This window comes from Mugil cephalus, chromosome 6, assembly GCF_022458985.1.
Source record: "Mugil cephalus isolate CIBA_MC_2020 chromosome 6, CIBA_Mcephalus_1.1, whole genome shotgun sequence".
Lineage (NCBI taxonomy): Eukaryota > Metazoa > Chordata > Actinopteri > Mugiliformes > Mugilidae > Mugil > Mugil cephalus.
The window spans coordinates 27,301,782-27,319,083 of NC_061775.1; the positions used below are offsets into that span (position 1 = coordinate 27,301,782).

Below are 17,302 nucleotides of genomic sequence, written 5' to 3' on the forward strand. Positions count from 1 at the left end.
TTTTTCTCTAGAACAACAAACATTTAGTTTTCATCTTCCAAAATCATTACTTTTTTCAAAGCTGCTTTCTATAGTTTTGTAACAGCGTGTTTTTTAAATCTGGAAGTTGAACTACACAATTTCATTTCATCATCGTAGTTATTTCACAGGTTGACGCATTGAACACAAACACACTGTTGTTTAATATAAGTTCTTGTTTTAAGTTTTCTGAAATCGGTTCATCAATTTTGAAACAACCTGTAAGTCCTTTGGCAAAATGAATTATTATAAACCTTATACATCAAATTAAATTAAGAAAGAGTGCATTTACTGGTGGATGTATATTTCTTCTAACTCTCTTTTACAATTTAAATCAGGGGTCTTCACCACGTTTCATGCCAGGGGCCACAAACTGATGGAGAGATCATGATTCTGCCTTCCTACATATTCTACAGTAAGTACACACCGGAGTAAAAACAAACTCTAAATGTTAACGGAAAAGACGCCTATCACAGAACGCAGACACAGTCAGATAACCATTGAGGCGTTTGACTCGTATTACTCGTACTCGGTAAAAGTGCTCCATCCGTACCGTATACTCGTTTCAGTTGTGTATCCCGGATACTCAGCTGAAACGAGTATTCGGTACGGATCGAGCACTTTGCATTTATGCTTTAGTCTCTTTACTCAAACAGTCCTTCAGCAGTACAACATTCATAGTTGTTTTTTAATGAAACATTTGTGGAATTCCATTGTACCACAATCAAACAAGCAGCATATAAATATTATGCTCTTGAGATCCTTCTCGGCGATACTTCAAACTTGTTCAGCGAGTTTCTATTAGAGGGAACAGAACACAGAGTACTTCATTCATAACATTCATCGAATACCATTGTACTGCACCCAAAAAACTCAGAATATAAAAAGGATGAAGAGAGTTGGATTCAAAGAGTCCAGAGAACTACATGATGAGGTGAGCAGCTGATTCCTGTTTTCTTTCTTTCTTTCTTTCTTTCTTTCTTTCTTTCTTTCTTTCTTTCTTTCTTGTCTTTGACCAATCCTTTTAGGTTCTAACACTGTTTCTCCACTTTACTGTTTTTCAATTTTTGTCTATTTTCGTCATCATTCATCATCATTTCTCTCCTACAGATTATACTTTTTTTTTACCTTTGTCCCTTCCTTCCTTCTACTGTTATGATTTAATATTTCATTTTTTATTTGTCATTTTATCATTTTCATCAGTGCTGCTCAGAGTCAGCCAACGTTGGAGGCCCTCCAGAGCCACTTTACCTGGGATCTGAATTTCAGCAGGTCCAAACTTTTCCGTTTCAGAGACAAACTAAAGGACATTGGCACCAATGAAGGAAACAGCTGGCTGGGTCACATTTACAACCTGCAGGGGTTCATCCACTATCAGCTGGGCTTCATTGAAGAGGCCAAGAGCTTCTTCAGCAGGGCCACTGAGGCCTTCCACCGGATGATGAACACAGTCTCAGATGGTCCCTGGTTGCTGGTGAACTACGGGAACCTGGCTTGGATGCATCACCACCTGGGAGAACAAGCAGAGAGTGAGCGTTACCTGTCAAAGGTCCACGCCCTGATGAAGGAGTACCCATCTCCATCTGAGGACCAGCTGCATCCAGAGATCTACGCTGAAAAGGCCTGGACCTTGATGACATTCTGTGAAGACAAAAAGCATCTGGCTGCAGAATACTTCCAGAGAGCCATCAGGATGCAGCCAGACAGGGTGGAGTGGCAGACCAGCTGCATGTTAGCACTAGTAAGTGTCTATAAACGCCGTGGCAATGAGCTGAGGTCTGAAATGAAAAAAGCCAAAGAACGTGATCCAGAGAACTTGTACCTTGCTGCTCTTTATCTTGAGGCATGTGCTCAGAGAGGAACAAACGTTAAAGAAGAAGCGCATGAGTTGGCCAAAAGGATTTTAAGTAGACCAGTTAGTAGCTACAGTGGTTTCACACCATTAATGACGCTGTACAAAACATTTTTACACAAAGATGAAGCTATTATTTTGGCAGAGGAGGCTCTGAAAAGACATCCAGATGAGCGTCACCTCAAGAAGCATGCTGCAATCTGCTACAAAGAGAAGATCTTATCTCAAAGCGACAGTCCTCTGGAGCCCAGCATGATCAACAGAGCCATCAGCCTCTCAGAGGAAGTCATTTCTCTCTATCCTGATTCTTCACTAAAAATGCAAATAACTCTTGCAAACTTATATGCAGAGTCAAAACGCCAAGATGAAGGGAACCAGATATTCAAAGATCTGCTAAAAAGGGACCTGGAAGACAAAGAGAAACAGATGGTTTACAACGGCTACGCAAAGTTTTTGTATTTCAGCCTAAAGAAGGAACAAGAGTCGATAAAATACCACATGATGGCAGCAGAGATACCACAACAATCCTTCTATCGGGAGGACAGCATCGAGAAGCTGGAAAAGATTAAAAAAAACAAATACGGAAGAGAAATAGAGGAGTTTCTGGCCAACCTGCAGCGCTGAGAGCTGATGATAAAGATGGAACAACACTGGGATAAATCAGGAAGATGTTGATTTTCACAGCCTGAGGAATAAGTTTAATATGATCCTTTTATTGAAGTGTCGAAGTTGATTAAAATGTAACTTTTAGGGGAAATGATGTAAATGATGTTAAACACTTAAATTCTCTCCTGAACAATGATCCTGTTATCAAAGCCTGATGCAGTTTAAAACTTATTTACTGATTATATGTTAATGTTGCTTCATGTCATCATATTTTCTTATTGATCAAAGTCTATGAGTAACCTTCACTTTCTTTAACATTGGTCTTGTGTTTAGTCTTTTTATATTTCTTATGCTCCTTTGTGTTTTTCGTTTTACATGAAAACGTCAAAATAAAAAAAGTAGAAGAAAACCTTGAAACATTGTTAAATAATAAAAATAAAAAATAACAATAATAAAACCGTCTTCTGAAGCCTGTCAGTTTAATCAGACTTCCACTAAAAACTTAGATTTCAGAAAACCTTCAAAATAAATTTGTCAGTTACCATCTTTATTAAGGTGTCAGGGGTTAGTGGAGGTAGTAGGAAAGAGGGATGAGCGACTACAGCGAGGGGGTGTAGGTTCATTTGTAATGTTTATACCACTGCTACCTTTATTTTTTAACGAATACAACAAGTAAGTGTCAGACACTCTGCGTGAAGTCAAATAAACTGGTCAGAGCCAGTCGACGGTTAAAAAAAAAATAATCTCCGAAGGGCAGAGACGCAACGCGAGTCACATTAATCTGCACCACGTCCGAACGAACCCACGTTACCAGAACTCCACTGGTTGATAAGTAAGTACACACCGGAGTAAAAACAAACTCTAAATGTTAACGGAAAAGACGCCTATCACAGAACGCAGACACAGTCAGATAACCATTGAGGCGTTTGACTCGTATTACTCGTACTCGGTAAAAGTGCTCCATCCGTACCGTATACTCGTTTCAGTTGTGTATCCCGGATACTCAGCTGAAACGAGTATTCGGTACGGATCGAGCACTTTGCATTTATGCTTTAGTCTCTTTACTCAAACAGTCCTTCAGCAGTACAACATTCATAGTTGTTTTTTAATGAAACATTTGTGGAATTCCATTGTACCACAATCAAACAAGCAGCATATAAATATTATGCTCTTGAGATCCTTCTCGGCGATACTTCAAACTTGTTCAGCGAGTTTCTATTAGAGGGAACAGAACACAGAGTACTTCATTCATAACATTCATCGAATACCATTGTACTGCACCCAAAAAACACAACACAAACCACAAACACAACTCTGTGCAGCTCCCAGGATTTAACAAATAGGAATATGTTTATTTGTGGTGCAACTTTTGAAACTACAACAAGAGATAATTTGACAGTTTCACATAAAACAATTAAGATATACCACTAATACAAATATGAATATGATTAGTCATACAAATAACAATGACAACTGTTATGTGTATAGATTTGTGTATGTCTCTCTCTTGGTCTCTCTGCTGTAGTCCTGCAGGTGAGAGGTGGGAGGTTGGCTGCCAGCCTGTGTGAAGAGCTTTGGATTGGCTCACACTCCAGCCAATCAGAGAAGGAGGGACATTTGAAAAGCTTCTGTTGTGTTGCTCTCTCTCTCTCTCTATTTGACTTATTTGTTGGATAGGCAGGTTTGTCTGTTGTGTACCTTTTCATTTAAGTATTGTAAATAAATCTCTTTTCTTTAACTGCCTCCCATCATCTCTGACTTTTTCTTCGTTGATTGTCAGCATTACTGTTTCCAAATAAATGGAAATGTAACAACAACTCATTGTCACCCAGAGAAATGAAGAAAAATATTAAAGTCACTCTGAAGGGGATCAGCCGCCCAGCAGATCAAACCAACATGTGGAGAACAATAAGAGGGATCCAGAACAATAAAGTTATGAAGCAGTCAACTAATCCATGAGCACTGTATAATTCTGTCATCATGTAGAACATTAATTATACTGATAACATTTAGAAAACATCCATGTTCACTGGATGTGGTCATCCCTCCAGTTTCTTGTTTTTTGTTTGTTTGTTTTTTGTTGTTGTTTGTGTATTTTCAAAAACAAAACAAATCTCCATTAATATATTTTTTTCTCTAGAACAACAAACATTTAGTTTTCATCTTCCAAAATCATTACTTTTTTCAAAGCTGCTTTCTATAGTTTTGTAACAGCGTGTTTTTTAAATCTGGAAGTTGAACTACACAATTTCATTTCATCATCGTAGTTATTTCACAGGTTGACGCATTGAACACAAACACACTGTTGTTTAATATAAGTTCTTGTTTTAAGTTTTCTGAAATCGGTTCATCAATTTTGAAACAACCTGTAAGTCCTTTGGCAAAATGAATTATTATAAACCTTATACATCAAATTAAATTAAGAAAGAGTGCATTTACTGGTGGATGTATATTTCTTCTAACTCTCTTTTACAATTTAAATCAGGGGTCTTCACCACGTTTCATGCCAGGGGCCACAAACTGATGGAGAGATCATGATTCTGCCTTCCTACATATTCTACAGTAAGTACACACCGGAGTAAAAACAAACTCTAAATGTTAACGGAAAAGACGCCTATCACAGAACGCAGACACAGTCAGATAACCATTGAGGCGTTTGACTCGTATTACTCGTACTCGGTAAAAGTGCTCCATCCGTACCGTATACTCGTTTCAGTTGTGTATCCCGGATACTCAGCTGAAACGAGTATTCGGTACGGATCGAGCACTTTGCATTTATGCTTTAGTCTCTTTACTCAAACAGTCCTTCAGCAGTACAACATTCATAGTTGTTTTTTAATGAAACATTTGTGGAATTCCATTGTACCACAATCAAACAAGCAGCATATAAATATTATGCTCTTGAGATCCTTCTCGGCGATACTTCAAACTTGTTCAGCGAGTTTCTATTAGAGGGAACAGAACACAGAGTACTTCATTCATAACATTCATCGAATACCATTGTACTGCACCCAAAAAACTCAGAATATAAAAAGGATGAAGAGAGTTGGATTCAAAGAGTCCAGAGAACTACATGATGAGGTGAGCAGCTGATTCCTGTTTTTTCTTTCTTTCTTTCTTTCTTTCTTTCTTTCTTTCTTTCTTTTCTTTCTTTCTTTCTTGTCTTTGACCAATCCTTTTAGGTTCTAACACTGTTTCTCCACTTTACTGTTTTTCAATTTTTGTCTATTTTCGTCATCATTCATCATCATTTCTCTCCTACAGATTATACTTTTTTTTTACCTTTGTCCCTTCCTTCCTTCTACTGTTATGATTTAATATTTCATTTTTTATTTGTCATTTTATCATTTTCATCAGTGCTGCTCAGAGTCAGCCAACGTTGGAGGCCCTCCAGAGCCACTTTACCTGGGATCTGAATTTCAGCAGGTCCAAACTTTTCCGTTTCAGAGACAAACTAAAGGACATTGGCACCAATGAAGGAAACAGCTGGCTGGGTCACATTTACAACCTGCAGGGGTTCATCCACTATCAGCTGGGCTTCATTGAAGAGGCCAAGAGCTTCTTCAGCAGGGCCACTGAGGCCTTCCACCAGATGATGAACACAGTCTCAGATGGTCCCTGGTTGCTGGTGAACTACGGGAACCTGGCTTGGATGCATCACCACCTGGGAGAACAAGCAGAGAGTGAGCGTTACCTGTCAAAGGTCCACGCCCTGATGAAGGAGTACCCATCTCCATCTGAGGACCAGCTGCATCCAGAGATCTACGCTGAAAAGGCCTGGACCTTGATGACATTCTGTGAAGACAAAAAGCATCTGGCTGCAGAATACTTCCAGAGAGCCATCAGGATGCAGCCAGACAGGGTGGAGTGGCAGACCAGCTGCATGTTAGCACTAGTAAGTGTCTATAAACGCCGTGGCAATGAGCTGAGGTCTGAAATGAAAAAAGCCAAAGAACGTGATCCAGAGAACTTGTACCTTGCTGCTCTTTATCTTGAGGCATGTGCTCAGAGAGGAACAAACGTTAAAGAAGAAGCGCATGAGTTGGCCAAAAGGATTTTAAGTAGACCAGTTAGTAGCTACAGTGGTTTCACACCATTAATGACGCTGTACAAAACATTTTTACACAAAGATGAAGCTATTATTTTGGCAGAGGAGGCTCTGAAAAGACATCCAGATGAGCGTCACCTCAAGAAGCATGCTGCAATCTGCTACAAAGAGAAGATCTTATCTCAAAGCGACAGTCCTCTGGAGCCCAGCATGATCAACAGAGCCATCAGCCTCTCAGAGGAAGTCATTTCTCTCTATCCTGATTCTTCACTAAAAATGCAAATAACTCTTGCAAACTTATATGCAGAGTCAAAACGCCAAGATGAAGGGAACCAGATATTCAAAGATCTGCTAAAAAGGGACCTGGAAGACAAAGAGAAACAGATGGTTTACAACGGCTACGCAAAGTTTTTGTATTTCAGCCTAAAGAAGGAACAAGAGTCGATAAAATACCACATGATGGCAGCAGAGATACCACAACAATCCTTCTATCGGGAGGACAGCATCGAGAAGCTGGAAAAGATTAAAAAAAACAAATACGGAAGAGAAATAGAGGAGTTTCTGGCCAACCTGCAGCGCTGAGAGCTGATGATAAAGATGGAACAACACTGGGGATAAATCAGGAAGATGTTGATTTTCACAGCCTGAGGAATAAGTTTAATATGATCCTTTTATTGAAGTGTCGAAGTTGATTAAAATGTAACTTTTAGGGGAAATGATGTAAATGATGTTAAACACTTAAATTCTCTCCTGAACAATGATCCTGTTATCAAAGCCTGATGCAGTTTAAAACTTATTTACTGATTATATGTTAATGTTGCTTCATGTCATCATATTTTCTTATTGATCAAAGTCTATGAGTAACCTTCACTTTCTTTAACATTGGTCTTGTGTTTAGTCTTTTTATATTTCTTATGCTCCTTTGTGTTTTTCGTTTTACATGAAAACGTCAAAATAAAAAAAGTAGAAGAAAACCTTGAAACATTGTTAAATAATAAAAATAAAAAATAACAATAATAAAACCGTCTTCTGAAGCCTGTCAGTTTAATCAGACTTCCACTAAAAACTTAGATTTCAGAAAACCTTCAAAATAAATTTGTCAGTTACCATCTTTATTAAGGTGTCAGGGGTTAGTGGAGGTAGTAGGAAAGAGGGATGAGCGACTACAGCGAGGGGGTGTAGGTTCATTTGTAATGTTTATACCACTGCTACCTTTATTTTTTAACGAATACAACAAGTAAGTGTCAGACACTCTGCGTGAAGTCAAATAAACTGGTCAGAGCCAGTCGACGGTTAAAAAAAAAATAATCTCCGAAGGGCAGAGACGCAACGCGAGTCACATTAATCTGCACCACGTCCGAACGAACCCACGTTACCAGAACTCCACTGGTTGATAAGTAAGTACACACCGGAGTAAAAACAAACTCTAAATGTTAACGGAAAAGACGCCTATCACAGAACGCAGACACAGTCAGATAACCATTGAGGCGTTTGACTCGTATTACTCGTACTCGGTAAAAGTGCTCCATCCGTACCGTATACTCGTTTCAGTTGTGTATCCCGGATACTCAGCTGAAACGAGTATTCGGTACGGATCGAGCACTTTGCATTTATGCTTTAGTCTCTTTACTCAAACAGTCCTTCAGCAGTACAACATTCATAGTTGTTTTTTAATGAAACATTTGTGGAATTCCATTGTACCACAATCAAACAAGCAGCATATAAATATTATGCTCTTGAGATCCTTCTCGGCGATACTTCAAACTTGTTCAGCGAGTTTCTATTAGAGGGAACAGAACACAGAGTACTTCATTCATAACATTCATCGAATACCATTGTACTGCACCCAAAAAACACAACACAAACCACAAACACAACTCTGTGCAGCTCCCAGGATTTAACAAATAGGAATATGTTTATTTGTGGTGCAACTTTTGAAACTACAACAAGAGATAATTTGACAGTTTCACATAAAACAATTAAGATATACCACTAATACAAATATGAATATGATTAGTCATACAAATAACAATGACAACTGTTATGTGTATAGATTTGTGTATGTCTCTCTCTTGGTCTCTCTGCTGTAGTCCTGCAGGTGAGAGGTGGGAGGTTGGCTGCCAGCCTGTGTGAAGAGCTGTGGATTGGCTCACACTCCAGCCAATCAGAGAAGGAGGGACATTTGAAAAGCTTCTGTTGTGTTGCTCTCTCTCTCTCTCTATTTGACTTATTTGTTGGATAGGCAGGTTTGTCTGTTGTGTACCTTTTCATTTAAGTATTGTAAATAAATCTCTTTTCTTTAACTGCCTCCCATCATCTCTGACTTTTTCTTCGTTGATTGTCAGCATTACTGTTTCCAAATAAATGGAAATGTAACAACAACTCATTGTCACCCAGAGAAATGAAGAAAAATATTAAAGTCACTCTGAAGGGGATCAGCCGCCCAGCAGATCAAACCAACATGTGGAGAACAATAAGAGGGATCCAGAACAATAAAGTTATGAAGCAGTCAACTAATCCATGAGCACTGTATAATTCTGTCATCATGTAGAACATTAATTATACTGATAACATTTAGAAAACATCCATGTTCACTGGATGTGGTCATCCCTCCAGTTTCTTGTTTTTTGTTTGTTTGTTTTTTGTTGTTGTTTGTGTATTTTCAAAAACAAAACAAATCTCCATTAATATATTTTTTTCTCTAGAACAACAAACATTTAGTTTTCATCTTCCAAAATCATTACTTTTTTCAAAGCTGCTTTCTATAGTTTTGTAACAGCGTGTTTTTTAAATCTGGAAGTTGAACTACACAATTTCATTTCATCATCGTAGTTATTTCACAGGTTGACGCATTGAACACAAACACACTGTTGTTTAATATAAGTTCTTGTTTTAAGTTTTCTGAAATCGGTTCATCAATTTTGAAACAACCTGTAAGTCCTTTGGCAAAATGAATTATTATACACCTTATACATCAAATTAAATTAAGAAAGAGTGCATTTACTGGTGGATGTATATTTCTTCTAACTCTCTTTTACAATTTAAATCAGGGTCTTCACCACGTTTCATGCCAGGGGCCACAAACTGATGGAGAGATCATGATTCTGCCTTCCTACATATTCTACAGTAAGTAGACACCGGAGTAAAAACAAACTCTAAATGTTAACGGAAAAGACGCCTATCACAGAACGCAGACACAGTCAGATAACCATTGAGGCGTTTGACTCGTATTACTCGTACTCGGTAAAAGTGCTCCATCCGTACCGTATACTCGTTTCAGTTGTGTATCCCGGATACTCAGCTGAAACGAGTATTCGGTACGGATCGAGCACTTTGCATTTATGCTTTAGTCTCTTTACTCAAACAGTCCTTCAGCAGTACAACATTCATAGTTGTTTTTTAATGAAACATTTGTGGAATTCCATTGTACCACAATCAAACAAGCAGCATATAAATATTATGCTCTTGAGATCCTTCTCGGCGATACTTCAAACTTGTTCAGCGAGTTTCTATTAGAGGGAACAGAACACAGAGTACTTCATTCATAACATTCATCGAATACCATTGTACTGCACCCAAAAAACTCAGAATATAAAAAGGATGAAGAGAGTTGGATTCAAAGAGTCCAGAGAACTACATGATGAGGTGAGCAGCTGATTCCTGTTTTCTTTCTTTCTTTCTTTCTTTCTTTCTTTCTTTCTTTCTTTCTTTCTTTCTTTCTTTCTTTCTTTCTTGTCTTTGACCAATCCTTTTAGGTTCTAACACTGTTTCTCCACTTTACTGTTTTTCAATTTTTGTCTATTTTCGTCATCATTCATCATCATTTCTCTCCTACAGATTATACTTTTTTTTTACCTTTGTCCCTTCCTTCCTTCTACTGTTATGATTTAATATTTCATTTTTTATTTGTCATTTTATCATTTTCATCAGTGCTGCTCAGAGTCAGCCAACGTTGGAGGCCCTCCAGAGCCACTTTACCTGGGATCTGAATTTCAGCAGGTCCAAACTTTTCCGTTTCAGAGACAAACTAAAGGACATTGGCACCAATGAAGGAAACAGCTGGCTGGGTCACATTTACAACCTGCAGGGGTTCATCCACTATCAGCTGGGCTTCATTGAAGAGGCCAAGAGCTTCTTCAGCAGGGCCACTGAGGCCTTCCACCAGATGATGAACACAGTCTCAGATGGTCCCTGGTTGCTGGTGAACTACGGGAACCTGGCTTGGATGCATCACCACCTGGGAGAACAAGCAGAGAGTGAGCGTTACCTGTCAAAGGTCCACGCCCTGATGAAGGAGTACCCATCTCCATCTGAGGACCAGCTGCATCCAGAGATCTACGCTGAAAAGGCCTGGACCTTGATGACATTCTGTGAAGACAAAAAGCATCTGGCTGCAGAATACTTCCAGAGAGCCATCAGGATGCAGCCAGACAGGGTGGAGTGGCAGACCAGCTGCATGTTAGCACTAGTAAGTGTCTATAAACGCCGTGGCAATGAGCTGAGGTCTGAAATGAAAAAAGCCAAAGAACGTGATCCAGAGAACTTGTACCTTGCTGCTCTTTATCTTGAGGCATGTGCTCAGAGAGGAACAAACGTTAAAGAAGAAGCGCATGAGTTGGCCAAAAGGATTTTAAGTAGACCAGTTAGTAGCTACAGTGGTTTCACACCATTAATGACGCTGTACAAAACATTTTTACACAAAGATGAAGCTATTATTTTGGCAGAGGAGGCTCTGAAAAGACATCCAGATGAGCGTCACCTCAAGAAGCATGCTGCAATCTGCTACAAAGAGAAGATCTTATCTCAAAGCGACAGTCCTCTGGAGCCCAGCATGATCAACAGAGCCATCAGCCTCTCAGAGGAAGTCATTTCTCTCTATCCTGATTCTTCACTAAAAATGCAAATAACTCTTGCAAACTTATATGCAAAAGCCAAACGCCAAGATGAAGGGAACCAGATATTCAAAGATCTGCTAAAAAGGGACCTGGAAGACAAAGAGAAACAGATGGTTTACAACGGCTACGCAAAGTTTTTGTATTTCAGCCTAAAGAAGGAACAAGAGTCGATAAAATACCACATGATGGCAGCAGAGATAACACAACAATCCTTCTATCGGAAGGACAGCATCGAGAAGCTGGAAAAGATTAAAAAAAACAAATACGGAAGAGAAATAGAGGAGTTTCTGGCCAACCTGCAGCGCTGAGAGCTGATGATAAAGATGGAACAACACTGGGGATAAATCAGGAAGATGTTGATTTTCACAGCCTGAGGAATAGGTTTAATATGATCCTTTTATTGAAGTGTCGAAGTTGATTAAAATGTAACTTTTAGGGGAAATGATGTAAATGATGTTAAACACTTAAATTCTCTCCTGAACAATGATCCTGTTATCAAAGCCTGATGCAGTTTAAAACTTATTTACTGATTATATGTTAATGTTGCTTCGTGTCATCATATTTTCTTATTGACCAAAGTCTATGAGTAACCTTCACTTTCTTTAACATTAGTGTTTTGTCCTTCAATTTCTTCCTCATGTTCATTCATGTATTTTGTTTTATATGAAAATATAAAAAAACAAACAAAATAAACAACAACCCTGAAACAAAACATGGAAAATAATAATAATAAAACCATAAGAAAATCCAATTAAGTGTTTAGTTTTTTCTGCTTCTGTGACAAAATCTTGATCGAACACAACTCTCTGTGCAGCTCCCAGGATTTAACAAACAATGATATGTTTATTTGTGGTGCAACTTTTTAAAAAAATAAACAAGAGGTAATTTAACATTTTGACATAAAACAATTAAGATATACTATTAATACAAATATGAATATGATTAATTACACAAATAACAATGACAACTCATCATCACATATCAGAAAAATATTAAAGTCACTCTGAAGGGGATCAGCCGCCCAGCAGATCTAATCAACATGTGGAGAACAATAAGAGGGATCCAGAACAATAAAGTTATGAAGCAGTCAAATAATCCGGGAGAACTGTATAATTCTGTCATCATGTGACAATTAAACACCAACCAAGCTGCAGCTGATCAAATATATAGTGAACTGCTGGAAAGTGATCTGGATCCAAAAGAGAAACAGATGCTTTTTAACTACTACGCCAAATTTCTGCATTTCATTTGAAATGAGAGTCACAGGTCGATAGAATTTCACATGAGAGCAGCAGAGATACCACAAAAAATCCTTCTTTCGTGAAGACAGCATCAAAAATCTGGAGAAGATCAAAAATAGAAACCGAAGCAAGATGTGTGGAGAAATAGAGGAGTTTCTGGCCAACCTCCAGCACTGAGAGCTGACAATAAAGATGGAACAACACTGGGGATAAATCAGGAAGATGTTGGTCTACATGCGCTGAGAAAGAAATCTGTAAAATCTCTCTGTAATCACTTGATTTTTGAATGTTGCTAGCATTTAATTTTTTGTTTAATATTTCCACAAGGCAGCGTCTCTATCTTTCATTGCTGGTTGTTCAACTGAAGAAAAAAAGTCTAGAAAGAACAACAAGGACAAAGTCAGAGAGTCAGAGCAGCTCCAATACATAATTCAGCCTGGAAGGTCAAACTGAGCGTTGGCCCGTTGCTGCTTGGTCTTGTTCTGAAAAATGGGCATTTGACCCGTAAATAACTTCCTAATTATTGCTGGTGCTGAGTATCACTGAATGGTCAAAGCTGAACAGTTAATTATGTTTTTTTTTGTGTTCTGCTTTTGAGAGAAATCCAGTCGTCTTTGTTTGGATGTGTTCAGTGTTCTATGTACAGTTGTTCTTTTACATTTAGTGTTCTTTTCTCTGAGCTTGGTCACGCCCTAATTATACTTTTACACTGTTTACTATGTGGCTAAAAGCACCGTAGTCAAACAAATGTTCTATGAGTTCAGTCTGTTTCCAGCACGTGCTCCGACTTTCACCTGGATCACATTTGTTGTTGCCATAATAAAGCTGTTTCCAGATGATCTGTTAAACTCTGTGTTTTTATTTGCTTTGCTTATCAGTCTTAACTTTATTTCCATCAGTAAAAACATGCTGCTAAGATGAGTTCTGGACAAAGGCCACCCTGATGCATCAGTCAATAAGCAGAAAGGAGATTGATCCCCAAGTAACCCAAATGATAATCACACAGTTAGTCTTTGGGCTTTTTCCTTTGACATAGACCATTTCCTGTCCACTGGTTTCTACACTTAGAGCTGTGGATGGTGATGTAGCTCTGCAAAACCCACAAAATGAGAACTAAGATCAGACATGAAAGGTCAGAACCTAAACTGAATAAAAGTGGCAGCATTCTTTTATAAATTAGGTGATTAGGCACTGTTTATATTTTTTATTTTTTTGTCACTGAGCTCCACTCAGAAATATTGTTATGCTCCATAAGTACAAAAGAAAAATGAAACCAAAGTTGCGTGTTTCTGTTGCAAAGAAATGAAAGTCGACCAAGGCTGAACACATTAGTCACCATTAATTAACTCGTATCAGCTTAGAAGTTGAACATTAACCAGTGTTGACTCGTCCATCTCCCCAGACATCCTCCCTGTGAGGACTTTGTATCTCTCTTTAAAGTATAAATTCCTTGGGTGGGGGGAAGATGGTTGATGTTATTTACTTCTCATTTTATTTTATGCTAAACTTAAATTGTTTTAAAAAGTCTGAGTTCACTCAAACTTGTAAACTAACTGTCAGTTATCATCTTTTTTAAGGTGAATGCTCATAATTGCAGATTTGCAGATTTCTCCATGCTGGCCCAACCGTTGCTAGAGTACATGTAGCATCAGACTGTGGCCTCATTTGACCTCCCACATCTCGTGGTTTTATATCTGGAGCTGGTGTGTAGATGCAGGTGGAGGCTCTGGTTTCCACAGTGGTCTGGTAAATCAGTGTCCTCTCCAAGGGCTGAGAATCAGCAGCCTGGAATGTGATGTGAGTGGGCACTATGACGCTAATCCCCAGAAATGTTTTTCCTTTACTCTTTATTGTCCAATTTTCACAAGACTGCCTTCATTGGATAATTCATGTCTTTTTTAACGGGCAGCTCAGATCATACTGTAGATCGAGGAGTCAGGGTCATTCGTGATGGAAGAGACTTGACTCAGCTGATTTAAGGTTGTGAATGTGAGAATGGATTTGTTCGTTAGACCTCAGCGTCTTGGCATGCTGAAGGAAGAAAGTCTGAGACAGAGGATTACACTTGGCAAAGAGATCAGTTTAATTTGTCCTGTGAGTTTCTATAACATTTATAGCTGCTGTTTAGTAGAACATTGATGGATTTTATTGAATTACACCCACTCAGCACCATATAAACAGGATGAATACATGTGGATTCAAAGAGTTCAGACCAGTTACATGATGAGGTGAGCAGCTGATTCTGTTGCTATTTAGTTTAGTTTTTCTCTCCATTCGTCCTCTTTCCTCAGTTTTTATCTCATTGCCTTTTGTTCTTTTATTGTCTTTCACCAATTGGATTATTTTCACATTCTAACCTTTAGGCTGTTTCTGTCTTTTCCTCACTTCCTTCTCTCTTTTGCTCTTTTCCTCTTTGTCTTTCTTTGTTTTTCTAGATTTTCTTCTGCATTCATACTTTCTGTTTTTTTTAAGTCTTCCTTCCTTCCTTCCTTCCTTCCTTCCTTCCTTCCTTCCTTCCTCAGACTTCTTCATACTACTGTTTTATATTGATGATGTAATATTGGTCATTTTATTCTCTATCAGTGCTGCTCAGAGTCAGCCAACGCTGGAGTCCAAGCTGGAGGCCCTTCAGAGCCACTTCACCTCCTTCCTCAGACCTCATCTTATTACTGTTCTATATACATGATGTAACATTTGTCATTTTATTCTCTCTCAGTGCTGCTCAGAGTCAGCCAACACTGGAGTCCAAGCTGGAGGCCCTTCAGAGCCACTTCACCTGGGATCTGGACTCCAGCAGGTCCAAACTTTTCCGTTTCAGAGACAAACTAAAGGACATCGGTGCAGAGGAAGGAAACAGCTGGCTGGGTCACATTTACAACCTGCAGGGGTTCATCCACTATCAGCTGGGCTTCATCCACAAACAGCTGGGCTTCATCGAAGAGGCCAAGAGCTTCTTCAGCAGGGCCACTGAGGCCTTCCACCAGATGATGAACACAGTCTCAGATGGTCCCTGGTTGCTGGTGAACTATGGGAACCTGTCTTGGATGCATCACCACCTGGGAGAACAAGCAGAGAGTGAGCGTTACCTGTCAAAGGTCCACGCCCTGATGAAGGAGTACCCATCTCCATTTGAGGACGAGCTGGATCCAGAGATCTACGCTGAAAAGGCCTGGACCCTGATGAAGTTCTCTCCAGAAGAAAATAAGCTGCTGGCTGCAGATTACTTCCGGAAAGCCATCAGGATGCAGCCGGACAGGGTGGAGTGGCAGACCAGCCGAGTGATAGCATTAATAAGTGCCTATAAGTACTGTAGCAACGAGCTGGGAGCTGACATCTTGGAGGAAATGAAAAAAGCCAAAGAATATGATCCAGAGAACTTGTACCTTGCTGCTCTTTACCTTGAGGAATGTGCTGAGAGAGGAACAGACATTGAACAAGAAGCACGTGAGTTGGCCAAAAGGATTTTAAATAAACCAGTTAGCAGCTACAACGGGTTCACACCGTTACTAAGACTGTACAGAATCCATGTATCCATGGATGAAGCTATTGATTTGGCAGACGAGGCTCTGAAAAGACATCCAGATGAGCATTATCTCAAGAGATGTGCTGCATTCTGCTACAAATGGAAGCTCTTGCCTCCACGGGACAATAATCAGGAGCATGAGCCCAGCATGATGAACAAAGCCATTAGTCTCTGTGAGGAAGTCATTTCTCTCTATCCTGATTCTTCACTCAGAATGGAAATAACTCTTGCAAACTTATATGCAGAGTCAAAGCGCCAAGATGAAGGGGACCAGATATTCAAAGATCTGCTAAAAAGGGACCTGGAAGACAAAGAGAAACAGATGGTTTACTACACCTATGGAAGCTATTTATATTTCAAGGTAAAACAGGAACAAGAGTCGATAAAATACCACATGATGGCAGCAGAGATACCACAACAATCCTCCTATCGGGAAAAGAGCATCAGGATCCTGGAGAAGATCAGATACAGAAACCATAACCGAAGAGAAATAGAGGAGTTTCTGGCCAAACTGCCAAACTGGGCATAAATCAGGAAGATGTTGATTTTAACAGCCTGAGAAATAAGTTTAATATGATCCTTTTATCAAAGTGTTGAACGCAATGTTAAACACTTCTTAAATTCTCACCTGACCAATGATCCTGTTATCAAAGCCTGACGCAGATAAAACGTATTTATTGTCCCATGTCATCATTTGTCTTATTGATCAATGAGTAACCTTCACTTTCTTTAACATTAGTCTTGTGTTTAATCCTTTAATTTCTTCCTCACACTCATTCATGTTTTTTTTTTATATAAGAATGTCAAAATTAAAAAAAAAGTAAAAGAAAACCTGGAAACACATTTCAGTAATCCCCAAAATCACGACAATAAAACTGTAAGAAAATCCAGTTAACTGTTTTTTTTGAGAACTGTGGAAGTAGTGATGTTGGTCTCTAATGGTTAAACTGATTTTTCTCTCCACTGTTGTAGATACGAATAAATTTTGCTGTTTTCAGTTTTGAAGGAAACACACCAGTTTGAAAGGACAGGTTTCAGATGTATCAGAATCAGAAACAGAATCGGCTTTGTTGGCCAGGTATGTGAACACATACAAGGAATTTGACTGGAGTCACTTTG

The 17,302-nt window shown here is 39.0% G+C and overlaps 4 protein-coding genes across 4 annotated transcripts; all 4 read left to right on the plus strand.

Moving 5' to 3' along the window:
- The first annotated feature begins 519 nt into the window (after nucleotides 1-519).
- LOC125009552 (interferon-induced protein with tetratricopeptide repeats 2-like) lies at nucleotides 520-4,219 on the plus strand. Its single transcript, XM_047587603.1, has 2 exons — nucleotides 520-952; nucleotides 1,222-4,219. Exons 1-2 carry the CDS (start codon nucleotides 945-947, stop codon nucleotides 2,492-2,494), a joined length of 1,281 nt encoding a protein of 426 aa, XP_047443559.1. The 5' UTR covers nucleotides 520-944; the 3' UTR covers nucleotides 2,495-4,219.
- A 904-nt stretch (nucleotides 4,220-5,123) lies between these two features.
- Nucleotides 5,124-8,832, plus strand: LOC125009545 (interferon-induced protein with tetratricopeptide repeats 2-like). Its single transcript, XM_047587596.1, has 2 exons — nucleotides 5,124-5,557; nucleotides 5,834-8,832. The coding sequence occupies exons 1-2, from the start codon at nucleotides 5,550-5,552 to the stop codon at nucleotides 7,104-7,106; spliced, it is 1,281 nt and encodes a 426-aa protein (XP_047443552.1). The 5' UTR covers nucleotides 5,124-5,549; the 3' UTR covers nucleotides 7,107-8,832.
- An 889-nt stretch (nucleotides 8,833-9,721) lies between these two features.
- On the plus strand, nucleotides 9,722-12,170 carry LOC125009567 (interferon-induced protein with tetratricopeptide repeats 2-like). Its single transcript, XM_047587630.1, has 2 exons — nucleotides 9,722-10,169; nucleotides 10,455-12,170. Exons 1-2 carry the CDS (start codon nucleotides 10,162-10,164, stop codon nucleotides 11,725-11,727), a joined length of 1,281 nt encoding a protein of 426 aa, XP_047443586.1. The 5' UTR covers nucleotides 9,722-10,161; the 3' UTR covers nucleotides 11,728-12,170.
- A 1,615-nt stretch (nucleotides 12,171-13,785) lies between these two features.
- On the plus strand, nucleotides 13,786-17,073 carry LOC125009222 (interferon-induced protein with tetratricopeptide repeats 1-like). Its single transcript, XM_047586959.1, has 2 exons — nucleotides 13,786-13,792; nucleotides 15,244-17,073. Exons 1-2 carry the CDS (start codon nucleotides 13,786-13,788, stop codon nucleotides 16,710-16,712), a joined length of 1,476 nt encoding a protein of 491 aa, XP_047442915.1. The 3' UTR covers nucleotides 16,713-17,073.
- The last annotated feature ends 229 nt before the right edge of the window (nucleotides 17,074-17,302 follow it).